The 21,399-nt window shown below is 42.2% G+C and overlaps 1 protein-coding gene across 1 annotated transcript in view; it reads right to left on the bottom strand.

The window, feature by feature from the left end:
• The window catches only part of LHCGR (luteinizing hormone/choriogonadotropin receptor), a 51,946-nt gene that overhangs the window by 15,699 nt on the left and 14,848 nt on the right, over positions 1 to 21,399 (bottom strand). Inside the window, exons 2-7 of the mRNA XM_019655851.1 lie at positions 18,660 to 18,731; positions 16,652 to 16,726; positions 13,586 to 13,660; positions 11,527 to 11,601; positions 11,361 to 11,438; positions 3,247 to 3,315 (exon numbers count right to left, since the gene is read on the bottom strand). Of these exons, the coding sequence (XP_019511396.1) occupies positions 3,247 to 3,315; positions 11,361 to 11,438; positions 11,527 to 11,601; positions 13,586 to 13,660; positions 16,652 to 16,726; positions 18,660 to 18,731 (444 nt within the window). The remainder of the gene's footprint in view (positions 1 to 3,246; positions 3,316 to 11,360; positions 11,439 to 11,526; positions 11,602 to 13,585; positions 13,661 to 16,651; positions 16,727 to 18,659; positions 18,732 to 21,399) is intronic.

Raw genomic sequence — 21,399 nt, 5'->3', positions numbered from 1 at the left:
TCTGGCTTTGTCCTTAACCCGCAGCTATTGGGTTATCGGAAAAGTCATGACGCATGTTTGTGACAGATGGCACTAGTTCATTTTGGAAGTAGTAGAGTCATTCACATCTATGTTATTGCTATGTCATTTGACAGCTGACAGTTCTAGCTTCATTCTAAAAAAAATTGAGCGATTTGGCTGAGTTTTGGAGATTGTACAACAAGTTGAAGATGAAAGACCAAACTGTGCATTTTTGCCATATTTTACTGTTTTACTTCCATAAAGGGAAAAACATGCATCAAGCTTGTGAAAAGTTGCATACAGTTTACGGTGACAATGCTCTACAAGAACGTCAGTGCCAACGATGGTACACGAAATTCCGTGCTGGTGAATTTGATCTCAACGATGCTCCTCAGTCAGGGAGGCCCACTGAGGTTGACGTTGACAAAATAAAGGCACTGATCAAGTCAAACCCATGTTACAGGACATGAGAGATTGGAGAATCACTGAACATCCATCATTCAAGCGTTCATGACCACCTGAAAAAGCTGGGATACGGAAGCAATCTCAATATTTGGGTTCTGCATCAACTCAAAGAAGTTCATTTGACAGCATGTATAAATATCTGCAATATGCTCATTAAATGTGAGGAAAATGATCTTTTTCTTGAAGCGGCTGATAACTGGTGATGATAAGTGGATTGTTTACAATAATGTGGTGCACAAACGGTCTTGGTCCCAACGTGATGATTCACCTCAAATGACATCGAAAGCAGACATTCATCAGAGGAAGGTTATGCTCTCAGTGTGGTGGGATTTTAAAGGTGTGTTATTCGAGCTCCTACCAAGGAACCAAACAATCAATTCAAATGTGTACTTTCAGCAATTGGACAGTTTGAACGAATCCATCATCCAGAAACGTCCAGAGCTTGTTAATTGTGAAGGAGTTGTGTTCCATTATGACAATGCGAGACCACACACAAGTTTCATCACCCATCAAAAATTATTGGAGCTTGGATGGGATGTGTTGCCACACCCACCATACTAGCCTGGCCTTGAGCTGCCAGACTTCCACTCGTTTTGCTCTCTTCAAAACTCCTTGCATGGTATAACGTTCAATTCATATGAGGCTGTAAATCAGCACCTTGTTCAGTTTTTCCCAAATAAAGACAGGTCCTTCTATGAACGAGGAATTATGAAGCTCACTGAAAGATGGCAAAAGGTTGTCGAACAAAATGGGCAATATAACATTGATTGATCTTTGTTCTTTATATAAATAAATGATGTTTGAAAAACATAGACAAAATACGTTGTGACTTTTCCTACAACCAAATACAATGTTCTAAAAGGTACTATTTGCTGGTCTACGAACACATCTCACGTTTCCTCCACTGGGCCATTCAGTCTTCATGTTGTCCTCTGCCCAGAATACATTTTCCTTTTGTCTTTGCCTAAATTGGGCCTGCTTGAAAAGTCTACCTCTCCCACAAGGCTTTCTCTGATTTCCTTCTCTCCTGCTTTTGAATCCCCGAAGGACTTCCCTCTCTCAGGCCAGGCGTCATGCTTTGTCTTCTTAGTTACTACTTAGTGTACAGTTTCTATTCCATTTGGAGATGCTTCTTCCTAGGCTGTAAGCTCCTGCGGGAAGAACGCCAGGGATCGTTCACGTTCATTTCCCCTCAGAATACAGCATGATCCTTCAAACACAGCAGATGTTTGGCAAACACTTGTTGACTCAATGATGGCATGAGGCACCTGAGAGTACTGTGCTGGGAGAGGCTATGGCTCTGATTTAAATTTGGGCAAAATAGATTCAGTTGGTGAGAGTAAACCCTTCATTACATTCAAGTCAACAAGAAAACAAGGGAAAATTGACTCCATGACAGGGAGCACAACTGTTAAAAAGCTATCATTTCTTGAGCACTTAGCATGTGCCAGACCCATGCTGAAAGCATAAAAATCTCATCGTATTTAATTGCTGTTTATTCACTCATAATTAACTACATAATGTCATAAATAATAAATGAGCACCTACTCTGTGCCAAGCACCGAGGACACAAAACAGACCTTTTCATTTTGGTGGGGGTGTCCTCAGAACAAGTCTATTAGTGACTCCATTTTATGAATGAGAATATTGTGGCTTATCATACAATAGAAAAGTAACTTCCTCAAGGTAGCTGAGAAATAGTGGGATTGAAGATAGAGTCCTTAGATCTGTTCCCTTGGCCACTGAGCTGTATAGCGTGGTATCAGTATGATAGGGTCTTTGGTTCATATCTATAGTTAAGGTAAATAGAATGTTGTACATATAGATTTATGCCACTCAACTTCAGACGGGCAGCATCAGCATCTCCTGGGAGCTTGTTAAAATTACAAATTCTCAGTCCTTACCTCTGGGGTGGGGACCAGGAATCTCTTTTGACAATCTCCACGTTATGCTTATGTGCGTTAAAGTCTGAGAAACACCAGTGTAGATCATGGTTTATGTGACCTATTCATTATAAAGGCCCTTTTGTTTGTTTGTTTTACTTAATTTTGGCTTCAGTTGAGCTTTGCGTGTGCTCTTAGTTTTTATGATACACAACTGTAGTGTGATCATCATGTCACTTTGTACGTGTTATGGTTCAAACAGCCCTTGCTCCGGAAGCTTTGTGAATGAACCACTCTTATAGAAAAGGAACCAGAGAAAGAAAGAGAGGTTGAGAACAATGAAGGAAACAGTTGGGATGCTCCCCTTGAGTTAAAGGCTATTGGCGCTAGGGACTGGAATAGGGTGTGGTGGAAATGCAAGGCTCCCCTACCCTGAGGAAAATGAGCAACCTAACCCCCCACCTCACCCCAGCAGTAGGGAGATGGGACTGTGAGTGGGTCTGTTGTGGCTGATTAGCTGGTAAATGGTGTTGCTCAATTTCTCTGCAGTGGGACCAAGGGGAAGAATTTCTTTGCTGAAATCGTCTGCCTCTAACACACCCTCAACCTGAGTAAGGGCCTAGAGAGGGAGGCCGTGAGATGGAGGAGCCTAACATAGGGTGTTGAATATTTCAGCAAACTGTCAACTTCAATGTATCCAGGCTGCATCTCTCTTTGAAATCAGGGTGCTCTGGGGTTTCCAGCCAGCCAGTTGCCTAGTAACATGCATGAAACACTGAGGACTAGCCACTTGAAAGTTTATTTTTGTCCTGAGTTAGTTGCTGAAGATTGAATGTGATCTGGTAGCCAGAGTAATATTTCATTTTTATTCATGAGCTGGGAAAATAAGCATACTTACAGGGAAATCAGTGTCGTCCCGTTGAACGCATGGCTTTGTATGTCTTCAAATCCATTTCCATATAATTTGCTGAAGAGGGAAGAGAGAGGGTTTAGGAACAAAAGAAACACAGTTTGGAATCACACATTCTTTCTCCTGTGACATTTATTACTAATATAATTACTGGCGTTCACAATATCTAGTTCTGTTTCTCTAACATTTTAGATCCTAGGGGCCTGGTAAAACGAGGCTATTCTTTTTGCTCCAGTTTGCATCCCACCTCCACCATTACCACCTCCTAGTCTTTGTTAAATAAGGCAAGCGTGGAATGTCATTTTGTGGGGTATGTTATGTGTACGTGTGTAGTGTATATGTGTGTAATACGTTTGTATGTATGGTGTGTGTGCGCGTGCGTGCACACATGCGTGCGCATGCATGTGGTTTCCTTCCCTCAACCCAAGCACACTTGAGACAAAGTAGCCTATCGATAAATACAAGTGGGCCTCATGCTGAATCATGCTATTTGAACACTGAAATTCAGAAAATACAGAGATTACAAACTAATTCATAAAGCCTCCTTATTAGACTGAGTTCAGAGGGAGCAGGAGAGCACCTTTCCTTCTTCCATGAAACCCCTGGGCCTTTCCCAGTGCCTGCACCCTGCTCGGCCATCAGGCTGGCGTGGCAGCAGCCCCGCCCCAGCAGGAGGAGGAGCCTTCCTTGACTTCCCCTGCTCTCCTGCGCTTTCTTCTGGAATTCTTCTGAGTTTAAAGTTTCACACACTAGCTCTTAACTGTCTTCTGTAATGGATTATTGGATGTCATTTTTCAATCATTGTAGAATCTGAGGGGATAGGAACTTGGTTTATACCTGTTGTCTTACATAGTTATACATAATCTCCTCACCTCCTTAGTACTCAATCCCACTGGAATTTAAAAAAATTTTACGCTTAGAACATTATTCTTTGGCAGTATCTTGTCATGGGGGGGTGCGTGTGGCAAATTCCTTTATAGCAATCTCTTAGATGAAGGAGTCGTACCTGTCTTTTCTATGAACCTTTTTGAATTTGGATTTCTTAGAGTCTAGGCCGGTGTTTGTCAGAGCATTCTCGTCCATCCACTGAATCAGAACCACCTGGAGCTAATTGTCAGAAATTCAGAGCCAGACCTACTGACCAGCTGCCCCCAGACCTATGGAATCACACTGGTAGTGACACCTGGGGACACACACTTTTACAACAAGCTCTCCCAGGGAGCCTTGGGAATATGCCACATTGGGACTCCTTGCCCTAGGGTGATGAAGCTCTCGTCATTTCCACAGTGCAACCGAGATGGTCTGTTGGTCACAGTTGAGTCCAGAGTCTAGTTCCCTCATTGCTTTCTCTGCCTTCTAAGGGATGAAGCCACATGTATAGGTGATCAAGAAAAAGCAGTCCCTGCTCTGATTTTGGCAAAAAGATCTACCGGCTGGTGCCTGGATGCTATTCCCCATCGCTGCAATGTGCTGCCCTGATCCTAGTTTTGATACATATTAGGATTTTGTACTTTTTGTGGGGCTTAAAGTGCCAGTGCTCTAAGTGCCACCTTGTAGTTAAGTCTGCCAGCCCTGAGCCCAACTGCCTGGGCTTGAATCCCAATCTGCTACTTATGAACTGAGTTACTTTGGGCAAATTACTTAACCTCTCTGTGTCTCATTTTCCTAATCTGCAAATTGGGACGGTAATAATAATATTGACCTCAAAGGCTGTTGTGAGGATTAAAACAGTAAACATATGTTAAACACTTAGAAATAGGTTTTGGATCATAGTAAATGCTTAATGTGTTGTTCCTACTATTATTCTTATTATATTTGGCAGTGGCCTTTGCTCTCCGACCAGAACGGAGGGAAACGGTCTCCCTTGCCGTGCTCTGGGCAGAATTTCCAAGAAATGCGGCCACCTGTTTAAATGAATTCTACTGGGGTCAGGGCCTTTCTATCCCTGGGCAGAGCAGGTCGGTGCAGTGGCCTGGGCTGCCCCAAATGTACTCACTCACCGAAAGCCCTCACCCACCTTGGGTCTGTGTTGGCACCACTGACATTTTTGCATTTGGACATTGTTTTTTTCTTTGATAGCCTGGGTCCTGCTTGTACCAACTTCCCAAAGAACACAGCTCATTGTTTCCTTTTCAGCTGCTGCTCTTCATCTCTGCTCTTACCAGACTCACACAATAGAATGCACTGCATTGTTTAGATTAAAAGAGTAGCATCCTCACTCTGGAGAAATTACAAATGCAAGTGGGAGGCCTCACGCTGTCAGGCCTGCACAACGTGTTTTGCCCTTTAAAACATCTGGAGAGTCACTTCAGATAACTTCTTTCCAAAGCACCACGGTGTCAGAATTAAATAAGAAGGGCTTCCTTTGCTCTGAGGATGCTGTCACAGGTACAGAAACGAGTTTCCCCCCTCCTCTTTGCTAGTACAATAGTTGCACCTTATTTTAAAGTATTGTCTAGGTTCTCTATTCAAAGATCAGTGATTCACACAGAGAGAATGGCACCTTTTTTTCAAAATAAGATTCAGGCTTTAGAACTTAACCACGGATGACACTCTAATTCTGAATGCTGCCTTATAACAAACTCCACATATTCCTGAGGCTCCAAAAGCGTTTCTCGGGTTGTATTAACATTCTGCCATAGTTCCCTCTGGGATCATGCAGCCACCTACTTTTTGGATGATTTCAAAGAAGAAAGCTTATTTTACGTTAACAGATCCTCAGGGTCTCAGAAAGTGGCCCCCATTGCTGAAGGGCAGGGCATACTATTTTAGAATATATGCCCTGTGGTGGTATATCTATAAGCAAATTTTTATCAAACAGCTATACAAACACCATCATAAAGAAGAGGGATCCTAAATTCACTGCTATCGTCTCTGTGTGGTACTTTGCTGCAGTCCTTTTAAATCTGAATAATTGCTCATGTATAAAGACACTTCTCTCGTGGATGCCCTGGCAGTGGTTGTGTGGATAACTGTCACTGGTCACCACTCTATGCTGCCTTGACTCTAGTTTAGAATGTTCATTAGGATTCCCCCATTCCCGTGGGGCTCAAGTCTCTATGGCAAGGGGCCCCTTGCTCCGATTTGGGTATGCCTCCTGCTTTTCAGCAGCACTGGAGTTTTTATGCTTCCTTCCACCTCAGCCAAGCTCATGTCAGCTTATATGACTTGACCATATGTAATAATAAAAAGGTGACAGGCACCCAAAAGAATGATGATAGCAATGGATTATAATATATTGAATAAAATTTTTGCATATTCCATGTTCCACAGTAATCCTCAACAAGAAAGAGTGAGAGAGAGGGCAAAAGAATAAAAAAAGGAGACCTCTTTGTTGCAGAAGAGTGCTGGCTGATAAACGTAGAGGAATGAAAGACTTAAAAATTACCATTTTTGGGGCTGGCCGAGTGGCTCAGTTGGTTAAGAGCGAGCTTGCTCAAGAGTTTGAGCTCTGAGCAACAGTGGTTCGTTTCCTGGCCCGAGCTGAGCAGCCGCTGAGCTGCCAACAGGTGGCAGGATGGCTCAGCTTAATAAAAAAAAACAAACAAACCATTTTTGTAACTCCCTTTGTAATAACTGAATAAGCAACAGATGCCAAAATCATTGGACGAAAGGCTGTTGGCCAAGTGATAGTCACATAAACTCAAATTATTCCACCATAATTTACTTATTGACAAAGGAAAATATGCATCCTTACGATGAAGAGGTCTGTGTCACTACCTTAGCCAACTAGCCAAGGAGTGGGACAGTGTGAGATGACGTGACTCCTGGTTGATACATCTCTTTTGCAGTGTTCTTGCAGAAATGTTGACCTGAGTCTAGTCATGACCATATAGTCAGATGAATCCAGACAACTGGCCTGGGTTTCTCAACGTATCCAGTGTCATACAGAACAGAGGCATTCAGGGGGACAGTTCTTGGGGGGTGAGGTTGGGAGGAGTATGGACAGAACAAAAATGCATAAACTTTGGATTCTGAGTTTAAAAAATAATCTGTAAAAGACACTTTCATTTGAATATAAACTATAGGTTGGATTATATCATTATATCCATGTTGATTTTCTTAGTTTTAATGGTGCTGTAGTTATGTAGGGTGTTTTGGGGAGATGCATGCTGAAATACTTAGGTATGAAGTGTTGTGATGTCTATAAACTTTTGGATGGTTTGCAAAAAGGGAAATGTCTTGTATATACTTACATATATAGAGACGGTGTAGGTGTGACAAGCTGTTAATAGTATGTGGCTCTAGGTAAGGAACATAGGGGAGTTCACAGGACTGTCCTTTCTGTTTGTCAATGGAAAGACAAATGAAAAGTGACTGCAATTACCAGTTAAAATTTTCAAAATAAAAATATTTAAAATGAGATGACATGACACAGCATTTTCAGGATGGTCTAAGCCAACTGGCTTGCTGAATGTTAGCTTTTAATTGTGGCAGTGCAGTGTCGATGATATAATGTGATTGCATTTGCACCAGGAGGCATTAATAATCCCATTGGCTACAGAGACAGAGGCATGTTGAGTTGATGTGACTTGATGAAGGCTGGTTACGTGCAGAACCAGGACTAGAATTCAGGCTTTCTATTCCAACGCCTCACTGTCTCTCTACTGTGGCTCATCACAGATGCAGCCTGGAATCTTGTCATCCTTTGCCAGGCATCCTTTCTTTGAAAGGTCTTAGAGAATTCTTCCTTCTCATTGTGGGGTTCAGATGGGAATCAAGGTTGTCTTCTTTCTGAGACTGGTATGACCAGTCATCTAGAATATTTTGAAGGTGGTGCAGCCAAATCCTGCTTACCTGTGGGGGACATTTCAAGGTGGCCTCTTGAGGAGATTTAATGAAAATCCAAACTGCTCTAAAGGGATATGAGAGTATAATGCACAGTTTTAGCAATAGCCCACTGAGCTTCTCCAGCATCAAGTGAAGTGTTTTGTTTTCATTAAATGAGCTCACAGTTGGCACAGATTTGGGTAGAGGAAGGGCAGGAAAGCTGCCACAAAAAAGCAAAATCTCAACAATTACTAATGAAGAGAGAAGGCTTGCTTTCTTTATTTTCTAATTAGGGAGTTGAACTTTATAGCTGAGAAAATAAGGCTTTCCACTTTAAGTATAATACCCTTTTTCCAGCGGGGTGCTCCCCATGAACTTTCACTTACAGAAGGGCCCATTCAGCTGAGAACAAGTGCCAAGCAAATGACTAACCTCTCCCTTTCCAGATGAAGGGCTGAGAGTGAGGAAGGGGATAGAACCACAATGCCTTGGAGGGCTCTCTGGGAGAGATGGCTCCTCAGTCCTCATTAACTTCAGAGGTGGGGCAATGATGCCCTGCCAATAGGCGCTGTTAGCCTTAAAATCATAACTACCATAAATTAATGGTCCCCAAATAAAAACACTATGGAGTAAAATACTTGTGTGCACATGCTGAAATGGGATGTGTGAAGAGGAATCTTTGGTTGTTCCTTGAGTTTGGTGGAGTAGCCTGGTCTTGTGAGCTTGTAGAACCCTTTGGATTATCTTACAGTCCTTGCCTTGTTGATCTTCCTCCAAGTCTCCTGCCCTATCATTCCTGTTCCACTCTACACCATCACTGTGTATTTACCTGGGAGGAGTACCAATTGGTTCCTGGTTATTTTTAGATTTAGGGAGTCTTGGATTTTTGTGCTCTTTAATAAAGACTACTCTGTTGGGTGGTTTCTTCTTAGTATATTTTTCAGTGTTACTTCTAAGCCTTTAACCCTTTATCCTGGCACACAAGACCCTCTGCAATCCAGTGTCCCCTCCACGCCTTTTTATCTAAATGCAGCATTTGTCTAAACCTATTTCCCAATCCTTGAGCAGGATTTAAGCTCAGGGAATATGCCTCATCCCGTTTTCCTCCTTCCCACAGCTGTGCTTTTGCTCATGCCCTCCCCTCGCTTGGATTACTTGCTCCTCTTTTTCTGGATGAAGATGACCATGACTCTGGAGCCAGACTGTCTGGGTCTAAATCTTGACCTTGGGCAATTTAATAAACCTCTTAGTGCCTTGGTTTCCTTATCTAAAAATGGGGCTGATAGTCCCTACTTCATAGGGTTGCTGTGAGACTTAAATGAGCTTTTAAAAAAGTACTTCAAAACAGTGCAGGCATTTAATAAGTACCACATAAATATTACAGATGTTACTGATTCTGTGAGGTCTAACTCAAGTCTCAGCTCCACCATCTGGCTTCCTCTGAGTTCTCCAGCCCAAGAGGACTTCTCACTGTGGTGTATCACACACACACTCTCAACATGAATATATACTGGCTTGTATTTATTATTTTTATTATTTCATATTTTCCCCTGTTGAGATTATGAGCTACTCAAGGACATGGATCTTATATGCCTTTTGTCCCCAAATCCTAAGGCATAAAATACCCCTCTACTCAGTGTTTGCTTTATCAATACCCTGTTTCTGATGGGACACAATGGGTGAGTAGTACCAAGTCTATATGGAACAGTGAGTCAGAAACACTTATAAACATCTGGACGAGCTGTAGTGTGTGAGAGAAGTGGAGGAATAGAAAGACTATGGAAAAGTTTTTCTAGGATCTACAGCCTCCTGTCTGTGTTCAAGAGTTGCAAGTAAAGAGTTATTTTGAAATTATTTTTTTGTTTGCTGCTCTGTATTCTTTTGATTGCAACACCTTGAGCTGGGGCTCCCTTGGTCACAACTTCGTAGCATGACAATTATATGTTGTATTACACCTATACAAAGTAAAAACACTACAAGTACAGTATGCCATTGATACCAATTTTTAGGATCCATTGATATAAAAGAGAGTCCTCTGAGATGGTGTTTCCTCCTGCTTCACAACTGTTCCTCATTTCAGGGTCATCCAATTCATACTCTCTTTTTCTGTCTTTAAGGGCAAGCTCATTTATTGCCTCATCACAATCCTGCCATGGACTATAACAAAGGCAGAAAGAGGGGCCGGCCGAGTGGTTCAGTTGGTTAAGAGCTCGCTCAAGAGTTTGAGCTCTGAGCAACAGCGGTTCAATTCCCGACCTGAGCTGAGCAGCCACTGAGCTGCCAATAGGTGGCAGGATGGCTCAGCTTAAACAAAACAAAACAAAGGCAGAAAGAATGAGAAGGATATGGATGTATGGAGCAGAGCTGAATATGGGTCACTGTGCTTTGGCTAGAAATGAGACATGGTGTCCAGGATGCTGCTTCTGAATGGTATGTCAAAGGAATGTGACCCATATGTGAAGATACTGGGTATCCAAGAGGGAAGGCAGTTAGGCAGGTGTATAGTGAAGAGAATGACTTGTGTTATCGTAGTACAATACTTCTTGATCTTTAATGTGCATGTGAATCACTTGGGATCTTGCAAAAATGCAGATTCCGAGTCCGTAGGTCTGGGATAGGCCTGAGCATCTGCATTTCTAACCAGCTCTCAGAAGATACTATAGTTGCCAGTCCACAGATCATAGTTTGAATAGTAAGGCCTTAGGAAAGAGCGTGAGATGGATAGGGCCTTTGAGCCTGGTAGGCCAATGAGTGATGGTCAAATAAAAAGACATCACTTTCAGGCATGTAGGAAGTGGGCATAGATTGTGCTGCTTCAGAAACAAAGTCAGCGGGTTCCCAGGGGAAGGTGAAAAATGAGAGACAGAGGGTGTGGGAGTGAAAAATGAGAGACAGAGGGTGTGGGAGCAGGGTCCATTGATCAAGCACTCTGTCTACTTGGACCATATCCTTCCAAACTCTTCTCAGTTGAAACTTGAAATTTCTATGCCCTCTTTTAACCAGGGCAGCCATTCCCCTGCAGGCTGTCTCTTCCCAGCTTCAAAGCATTCCACTGACGCAATGAACAATTTCATCGGTTGGAAATTTGGTCACTGTAAATCCTCAGGGCCCAGTTGATTAATTTTAAACTGAATGGGTTGGTTGGTTGTCATGCAAACATATAACCCAGCTTTGATCCCACACAACTCTTCTCACCCTTGGTATTTTAGGTCAAAAAGAATGTCATCAGCGAGTGAGGGACGTGGTAAAAGATGAGAAAGAGCTCACCTTAAGTTAGAAGTGAGAGCAGCAGGAGGCTGTATGGCAGAGCGCGAATTTGGGAGTTTACTCACAGTGTTATGGATTCGTTATTCATCCCTTGAAAAGCATTTCCTGGTATGGTGGTGATGTGTAAGTTATCACAAATTTCCCTTGAGGAATGAAATGAGAAATATTTACTTTCCAAATTTCAGCTGCAAATAGGAAACTGTTGTGCATAGCAATCAGCCTGGTACTTACAGAATGAAATTAAATTCAGAGGAGAGGATCTTCGTTACATCTGGAAGCTTTCGGATGCCTGTGTTACAGATGCTCCTGGGATTTGGGGCAGGGTAGGGATGTGGGCAGAGAGGGAGTAACGGATTGTTACTAAGGCATAAAGATAAAAACACTAGAAAGGCAATTTGCAAATACTGTTTCCACATGAAATCTAAAAAATATTGAGTTTGGCTTTATCAGTCACACTTTTAGCTGTTGAAGATTGTGAGAACTTAAAAGCCCCTAACACTAGGAGAGAAGCTTCTTTAATGTTTAGAGATCTAGGGGCGGGGACCAAACTTGCAGGCCTTTTTCATCAAGGTGTATTTTTGCAGCCTGTCTTTTCCGAGCACATCAGCTGCAGTTTCCTATAGTACTGTATTCCAATTTCCTTTTGGTAATTAGTGTATGCCATGCTCTTGACAGATCTAGAAAGCATCACTCTAGAACAGGTTTTAATCTCAAACACTTCAGGAAGATTGATTTCCATGTAAGCAATCCATATCCCTCATCATTAAAAATCTTCCTTTGTTTAGCTGTCCTGTGATTCAGGAAGCTCTTCCTTGTACCTCCCTGAAATCATTAAACATGCTTTTGGCTATGTGAGCTACTCAAGGCTCCTCTTCTTTTCCTCCCACCTTTTTAAACTTCAAAGCAGAGAGAGTCCTCAGTGGTAGGTTAGATTGAAGGCTATCCCATTACATAAGAATAGGACTCCTTTAGAGGAGTCCAGGCATCTGGATTCCCCCAGCCAAGTTTTAAATTCACCAGTCGAGGACTGTGGATGACTGCTATGAACTGCCTGGCACCCTGGTGACACTGGAAGGAAGCCACATTTCTCTTTTGGCTCGCTCTGGTTCTCTTCCTTACTCGTTACCCCAGCACACCCCGAATTCTCGCCCTGTCTGTGGCTGGTGATGGCAGTGAGGGCTTAGACTGCAGAATGTTGGGGTTGAGGGAGTGTCACTTTTTTCGGGGTGTAAATGCTATTCAATAAAGACAATGACTCTTAGAGAACAAAGAGCTGCGGTTGTCAGATTTGGTTCTGGCATTTTCTTATGTTTTTCCAAAGTGGTTAATGCTGAGATCCTTATATGCTCTGTAGATGTTTTCAAGGTTTGGAACAGCAGAATACTGGGTTAGGAATCATCCAGCATTGGAGCGGCCAGAGGAGCTGTGCCAGTGCCAGCAGCCGCTCCTGTAGGGGCCCCAGCGCGAGATGCCACGGAACACCAGAGAAGATGCCCCTCCCCCACGTCCTTTTTTTTTTGGAGGTGGTGAGGATTGTGGACTTTGCATCTCAGAGTTGATATAAAATTTAATTAATCAGGAAGATGAGAGAGAGGACATCTTTGCTAGAGAGATTTAAATTTTTTCTTTGTGAAAAAGTGATTACTTGATATGTGAGAAGACTCATAGTGAAAAATTTTTAGATTGTATCAAATGTCGGGAATTTTTGTATTGCTGGCAAAGCAATGAATCTGCAGGGCTACAGTGTACTCATAATTCTAATTAGTGGACTTAATCAGATTTAGTGGGAAATAGAAAATAATGATTTACTTTATATGGCACAGTGGCTACCTGAAGGCAATAGTTACAAAGTTTTCACTTAATGAATGAACAGATGAGATAAAGGTGATCGATAATTCTCAACCAGGGATGGGGGTCAAATTAGAATTGCTTCTTCCACTTTCACCTAACGTCTGTCCACATCACCACCTCACCTTAGAGATCCGATTTATCCTTTTTAAAGTGTCATGAACCCCCCATTATCACTGCTAGCTTTGGAAATCACTGCAAAGAGGAAAGTCTTCTCAGGAGTTTGGGACAGAGAAAATGCTGGGAACCATATACAGGTATCTGAAAGCATCCAGCACAGTGGCTGGCAAGAAACGCTGATTAAGTCAACGGGCCGAAGCTGGACATTCAAATAAGGCTAAGTATATGGCTAAAACGGTTCTTCCCAACCTTTTAATTGTTTTGATTTCCTTCAGATGCCCATCTTTCCCTCCCCAGCTGCTTAAAAAGGAAAATGCCTCACAGGTATTTTAAGCGGGGGAGGTTTGTAAATGCTCCAGGCTCGATGGAGGCCAGGTTTTTGGTGTTCTGGATCAGTCTGTAAAGAGAGAGAGAAACAGGCCGCTGTTTACTAACGGTGAGTTGTTTGGAATGCGTGAGACCCTGGTCACCAGCGTCTGCTTGCTGAAAATGGCGTCAACAAAATCAAGCGCTTGAGAGGAACTTCTGAGATCCTGGGGATGGAAACAGCATGGTGAGGGCCAGTTGGCTATTTCTGGGAAGCTCTGCTCTTAACTTCCTGCCAAGGCAGGTGCATCATAACTGGGGACCTGTTCCACTCCCCACCCCCCCACCCCCCAGGCAGCCTCAATGTCCTGGGCTCCTGGCCAAGGAGGTGCTGCCCTACCATGGGGCCTGCACACGGGAGGTGACAGGAGATTCCACTCCCAGGAGAGATGAGGACATTAGCTATTCTTCTGTAAACAAAGTTGTTCTCTTCTTATTTGGCTGGCAGCCACACGGACCAATTATCCAGGTGGGCACCCAGTCTATGGAACAGTCAGGGCAGAGTCTAGGGCCTTGGATTTTGGGAATTTTATACCCGTTCTGTAGATAATTCATTGTGTGATGATGCCCAGGCCCTAACTTCCCTGAACTCGTGTTCCCTCCTGTAACATTAGAATAATAATATACTCTTCCTACTTCACAGGTTGGTAGGTAGTGAGTAATAGAATACGTAGAGAATATGTACAAGGCAGGGCTATGCAAAGTATAAAAGTACAGCCGTAACATCACAGCGGTGTCATTGCCCCTTTCCCTGGTTTTGGCAGGGACTTGATCCTTTGAGACGCAGCCACAGTTGTCAGCTCCTGTCTACTTTGGATTCAATAAAAGGTCAGCAAATGCCTTTGTTTTTTTTTTTGTTTTTTTGTTTAAACCCATTAAAAAATCACCTGGGGAAATGGTAATCGCTCTTGTTCTATAGAGAAAATATAGTGTATTAGTGAGGTGGACAGCCTTTGGAGTCAGCTTGGTTTTACATCCTGGTTTTGCTAATTGTGTGACCTTGGATATATCGCTTAAAGCTCGGTTTCCTGATAAGGTGGTTTTTAAGGAATAAATGTGTGTGTTTGGTTCACAGCAAGGCTTCAACCAATGTTAATTATTGTCCTTGTTGATGAAACCAGGAAGTTGAGTGGTTTGTCTTTAGCACCACAGCTGAGAAGCAGCAGAGCTGGGAGGTTAACTCAGTTTTTTCTGACTCCAAGTCTAGTGCTCATTCCGCTGTACGATAGTTACCCACCATTGGTGCCTATTTCTATCTTTTATGTTCCTTTGATCCTTCAGAGGCGAGTGATGTTTTGTTGTAATTATTTTTATAGTAATTGAGTCAAGCAATCGTGGGCCATGTAAGGCATTATGTAGGTGGGAATGGAAGGGACTTTTATCTCTTAAGGATCTTTTGGGGTTTGAACTTTGACCACTCATCCACCCATTCCTTCATTCAGCAAACATTTATTGAGTTTCTCTATGTGCCAGGCACTGCCTAGGTGCTGGGGGTACAGCTGTGAACAAAGCAAAGAGCCTATGTGGAGCTAGCAGTCTAGTCTCAGGGTCTTCCTTGGGAAAAGTCCACGAACTTTCCCTTAGAGCACTTTATTTTTCTTTCTGTTGGTAAGTGTTGCTTTGCATCATGGGAAGCTTTATCTTAAGCTGCCCTTGTGGTTCTCAGTGTAAGCTGTGCTCCAGCGTCACCTGGAAAGTCCGTTAAAGCTGGAGATTTCTAGGTCTGGTATAAGACTATGATCTATAATTGTAACGAAAGTCCCCCCTCCCCCCACGAAATTCTACTTCACAGCCAAGTCCAAACTATACCTTTTGTACTTAAATACCTATTATTTTGGATTTTCCCATAATCTCTTGGTGAGTTAGCCTCACTTCCCTGGCCACACTGTCATCCCTCTGGAGAGATTTGTATTTTTACCTCCTCTGTATTCCAGCAGCACCTGCTCCTTGGTTGGACTTGTGGCAGGTACTCACATACTTATTAATTAATTGTTCTCTTTAGATAATTGCTAGTTGGACCAGTCATAGGGAGGCCTTTGGGTATAGGGGAGAATGCACAAGCTTTGAAGAAAGGCAGACTGGGGTGGAATCCCAGCCCTGCCATTGTCTAAGGGGCCAGTTAGTTGGTCAAGTTACTGACCTTTTTGACCCTCCTCCATTCCTTCCCTGAGCAAAAGGGATAATTACTCTGCTTTACAAGGTTGTGAGGATTAAATGACACAAGTTAGAGGAAATAAAAGCCAAGCACTAACACTCAAAAACTGTTTGTTGCTAGCATCCTTAACTTTCTAGAACTCCTATGCAGGCAGTTTGTAGACTCTCAGGTTTGGGCCAAACAAGAGGCCTGGTTCAGGTTTAGGAGTCACATGACCTGGTTTATACTCACAGCTGACTTGCTGTGTGACGTCCGGCAAGTCAGTTAACCTCTTTGGGACACAAGTTCATCATTTGAAAACTGAGTTAAGCCAGCCTTCTCCCATCCTTTTTGTAAATCGGAGGAAAATGATGACAATTTGGAAAAGATAATTTTTAAGAACCAATTCTAAAACATCCCAATAATGACAACAAACCCAACATATACATGCTCAACACGGGACTTTGACATGGTAGGTATTCAAGAACCATTTACTGAATGAATGAATATGCTCAAACAGCCCCCAATGAATAATCCATGATCTCTTAAGCTTCCTTCCAAATTTTCCCACCACCCCAGGGTACTTCATACCCTCCCTTCCATAAGGTAAGAGCTACTTGGCAGGACTCCACAATGTCAATTTTAATTTCCAACTTTGTGTTGTGATGTTTCAGAGTTTATACAGCTCTCAGGGAGAAGCAGTTGTCACCATGGCAACCTTCAGGCCACTGCAGTGCGAGAGATTAGTGCCTGCCCAGAACTAGTAATTGCTGTAGTCTTTTCCTCTTGGATTCCTAGCAGTGGATGCTTGAATACAAATACCGAGTAGGCTCCAGCCAGTCAGAGTAATAGTGTATGGCAGTAAACGATCTGTTAGCTGATGCTTACATTTCAGACAAATTGAGGAGGTTGTCAAAGGCATTAGCTTCTATCTTTTCCAGGGAATCACTCTGAGAGATTTCACTATGGGAGAGAGAGGGAGAAAAAAAACAAAAGAAGAAGAAACATGAAAGAAATGACTGTGTCTGCATGATAATAGGCTGTGTGCGTGGCCCAGCCACTGGGGGCTCCACTGTGCCCTTTTCAAAAAGAACGGGGGTGCCTTAAGCTGACCTCACATCCTAAAGTCAGCATCTCCCTTTAGGAGCACAGATAGGCGTTTACAACCCAGGCACAGCTGAAATGCAAGTTTCAGTAACCCCTGTTTATGTGACAGTCTTATTTTTATTTTATTTTATTTTTTTTAGTCAGATTATTAGAAGTGGACAGGCCCTTTCAGAAAATCTAGTCAGATTCCCTTGTTTTACAGCTTTGAAAATTGAGGTTGTAAGAGGAGAGGCAGGCACCTAGTGTTTATAGGAAGGTTTCAGGACCAAGATCAGGATATCTGGGTTCCCAACTCCATCATTCTAGTGAGGTTTTATTTTGGGTTGAATTCATGGTTTCATAACTCTCCGCCTTTCCCCAAATCCTGTTCTGAGGCAATTGCAACATGGTCAACTCCTGCACATAGTGTCTTTCTTGGGTCGTAACTGTCTATTTCTTTGACTGTTTTTCTCACTCTCTTAGCAAATCAAGGACAAGGAGTATGTCCTAGTCACTTCTGAATTCCTGGCACATTAAGTATGAATGAGTGAATGGATTAGTGAATGAACTGTTTGTTTTAAAAAAGACACAAAAGTAAAGGAACCATTTTTGCCATCTTACCACCTCCAAGCATGCAGGTAATGTCAGTGTTACCCTAAAATCCCAACCTAAGCTACCATTTGCTGCCAGCTGAGAAGAAAGTCTCAAATTTACAAATTGTACATTCGCGTGTTTCTGAGGTTAACATTCTGCTGAAGCCTTCACACTTGATGAGCGCTTTAGCCCACAGAAACACCAGCCTAAAACAGTTAATGTCTTTTGTGAATAACACAGTAATGGATCAATCCTGGGCTGATTCATCTTATTCCTACCTAATGGTTTGTTTATTTAACTGTGGCTGCTTTTCTCACTAGGAGGTCTTAATGCATTAAAAGTTCTCAACGTTAAAATTTGAGAGCAGAAGAATAAGGGTTAGGTTCAAGCAAATTGACCTTTCTGTAACCTGCAATGATTTCCTACAATATGTACTAATTGTTAAGGAATTATTTTTAATATCTTCATTGCTTGCTAATATCCTAAAGAGCAGTCAGAGGTTTCCCAAGTTACTGTGACAGCCCAGTGGATTGTAAAGATCAGAGATGCTCTCTGGAAACCAAAAGGCCCCTTAGGTCCTTTGACTCAAACGAACATTAAGGGGGAAGCTGGAATCCTGGAGGCCCAAGAAAGACCCCCTTTATGGGGACTTGGACCCTATCTAGAAGCTGAGACCCAGGGACAAAGGATTGAAGTTACATCCAACACAAATGTGAGGTCATACTGCCTTATCAGGCTGCTTTACACTCTGATAAATGTCTTTTCTCAATAAAACTATAAATATTGTGTTTTTGTCAAATGCTTATTATGTTTTAGATACAAAGATTATCTTCTCATGCACAATAAACTTCCAGTACATTTTCTTCTATGTGGCTGTTATCGAAAAATGTGACATGAGGGAATAACTGCTCTAGCAGGAGAATTTTTATGATTGGAATCTGTGTTTTTTTCTACTTGAGAAGTGTATCATTACTTATCAAAATGCATTCAGTTCATTGAAGCAAGGTTAATTATCTAGATTTTAATGACTCTTGAAAATCAGACCTTTCTTCAAAGGTCCCTAGATATTATTGTATTAAAAAAATTCAAGTACTAAGGTTTCCTAAACACACTTTCTCTCCTAGAAAAATTATCCCTTTTGAACTATGCTTTCTCTTAGAAAAAAAATTTATTATTCCAATTACGAATGTCTTTTGATATGCAGCATCTTACTTACATTTTTATGACCTCATTAAGTCCTCTGAAAGCTTGAGATGGGATTACTTTGATAGGGAGATAGGTGAGTGATCTAGAAAAGAAAAAAGGAAAGCCAAGAGTTATAGATTTAAAATCGGATGCCTTTTAAATTCATGAATAAAATGTGTGTGTGTGTGTGTGTGTGTGTGTGTGTGTGTGTGTGTGTGAGACTACAGAGTTCCCAACAACCGGATTCAGGTTGAGAATTCTAACTTACATCAATAAAGAGATCTGTCATGCCTTACTCTTGGTCTGTATCAAAGAGTGTGTAATTCTGTGGTTAAGATCCTGAACTTTGACATCAGACACACCTGGTTCAAATCCTCACTCTCTCACTACGTGGCTTTGTGACCCTGAGCATGTTATTTAAGCTCTGTGTTTCAGCTTTGTCATCTACAAAGAGGAAATAACTCCTATTTCACAGGGTCGTTATGATGATTAATCAAGATAACACATGTAAAGAACAGGGCTTGGCACCAAGGACCTTGTTAAAACAAAGTTCTAGAGTGGCCCTGCGTGCTGGGTTGGGAGAATGGGAAAGGCTACGTTGGGTAGAGTGGAGAAACGACTGGGGAAAATACACTTGGAAACCAGGCAGACAGGAGAAGGGAAGATGGACTAAGACCGTGCTCCATGCTCTCCAGGCAGCCTGTGTCAGTATTGTCCCAACTAGAGCTCCTATGGTTAAGTCACATGGGCAGCTCATGCCATTTGGGGGAACACCCAGAGAGCATTCCTTCAGGTACTTGCTTATATCCAGAGGGACAATCTAAGTGCTCTTGAATTGAGATTAAAATTATGTATTATATAAGAGTTGAGAATAGAGTGATTACTCAGCAACAGCAAAACTAGAAGAGGATAATGTACAAATGCTGGGGTTAAGGTAACTCTGGAGAAAGCATCTGCCAGGCAAGGATGAATGTTCATCTAACATTTATGAAGCTTCCACAGTGGTTCCAGGTTTTGGCCCAAGGACTGGCAGATAGGAGGGGAGTAGACCAGGACATTTCAGATGAGATGCGAATATCAGGAATATGAGAACAGAGGTGGGGGATGCTGCCTTGCTTTTCATGTGTCTATGCAGCAGGGACTGTCTGAGCTGCTAGGAAAGAAAACCTCCACAAAGAGCAGCTTTGCATCAATGAGCTGTCTTACAGTCCTGGAGGGACTTACTACTGGTGTAAGGTGCTGTGTGACTGATGCACACACACCTATAACCTTATTTTGCCCACTCAACAATGGAGTGAGGTGGGCATTCCCCACTGATAGCAGAAGAAACTGGATCACACAGAGATTAAATAACCTGACAAGGTAACATGACTAGGCAGGCTGAGTCCAAATATTCTTTGCACTGTGTAATATTGGGCTGAAGCATGTGATTGCTAGCCCACACTCTCTCTTTTTCTTTTTTCCCCCAACTTTATTGATGAATAATTGACAAATGTTAATTGTGTTTTTTAATGTGTACAATATGATGATTTGATATGCACATACATTGTGGAATGATGGATAATTAACACATCCATCATCTCACATAGTTAATTTCTTTTGTGTGGTGAGAGCACTTAGGATCTACTCACAGCAATTTTCAAGTATACAATATTGTATTATTAACTATAGACACCAGGCTGTACATTAGATCCTCAGAGCTTATTCTTATAACTGAAAGTTTGTATCCTTTGACCTATATCTCTCCAGTTCCTCTCCCCGCAGCTCCTGGCAACCATTCTATTTTCTGTTTCTTTGAAGTCGGCTTAAAAATTTTTTGTTTTAGATTCCACATATAAATGATAAATACCATACAGTATTTATCTTTCTCTGTGTGGTTTATTTCACTTAGCATAATGCCCTCCAGTTTCATTCCATCATTCCACAGTGTCACAATGGCAAGATTTCCTTCTTTTTTATGACTGAAAATATTCCTCTGTGTGTGTGTGTGTGTGTGTGTGTGTGAGTGAGTGTCATATTTTCTTTATCCATTCATCTGTTGAAGGACATTTAGGTTGTTTCCATATCTTGGCTATTATGAATAATGCTGCTGTTAACAGGGGAGTGCAGATATCTCTTTGAGATAGCGGTTTCATTTCCTTTGGATATATACCCAGGTAACCTGCTCTCTCTGTCTCAGTGAGCATGGTGCAGGGACCACCTTGCTTCTCTTGAGAGGAGGCATGTCATACTCTCGATATTACTCCTGCAGTGCAGCTTACCAGCAGCTCCTCTCTAGGAGCTAATGCAAAGAAGTTTCATTTCAGGAAAATACTTTCACTCAATAGTCTTTTAGAGCTGGTACAACCTTGAGGAAGTGATCCAAACTCGGTCTTCTGAACCTATTCCTGAAGATAGTCCCACCAAACACATTGTTCAATGCCCAAACTTATTTACCAGGGCGTCCGAGAGGAACAGGGACAGTGGGGTAGAAATCTTTTTACGATGGCATGTTTGCTTCCTATATTTCTTCTGGAATCATGTCTGCTTGGCTTACTGATTAAAAACACAGTTTTATAGCTCTCCGCACTGCCAAGTCAATAAATTTCCAGAAGAGAAAGCTGTATTCTACTGTACCCCATGCAACATCAATAAAACTGACAGCCAAATTCTGATTCCAGAATCTTTATTGCTGGGGATAATGCAGTGCAGAACATATTTTGGAGAGTGTTTACATAAAAGCTTCAGCTGAACCCTTCAGAGCGCTTTTATTCATGCAAATGGAGACCAGA

This window comes from Hipposideros armiger, unplaced genomic scaffold (assembly GCF_001890085.2).
Source record: "Hipposideros armiger isolate ML-2016 unplaced genomic scaffold, ASM189008v1 scaffold_248, whole genome shotgun sequence".
In the NCBI taxonomy this organism is placed as follows: Eukaryota; Metazoa; Chordata; class Mammalia; order Chiroptera; family Hipposideridae; genus Hipposideros; species Hipposideros armiger.
Note: the sequence above shows the minus strand (reverse complement) of the source record. Positions and strands in the feature narration are given on the sequence as shown.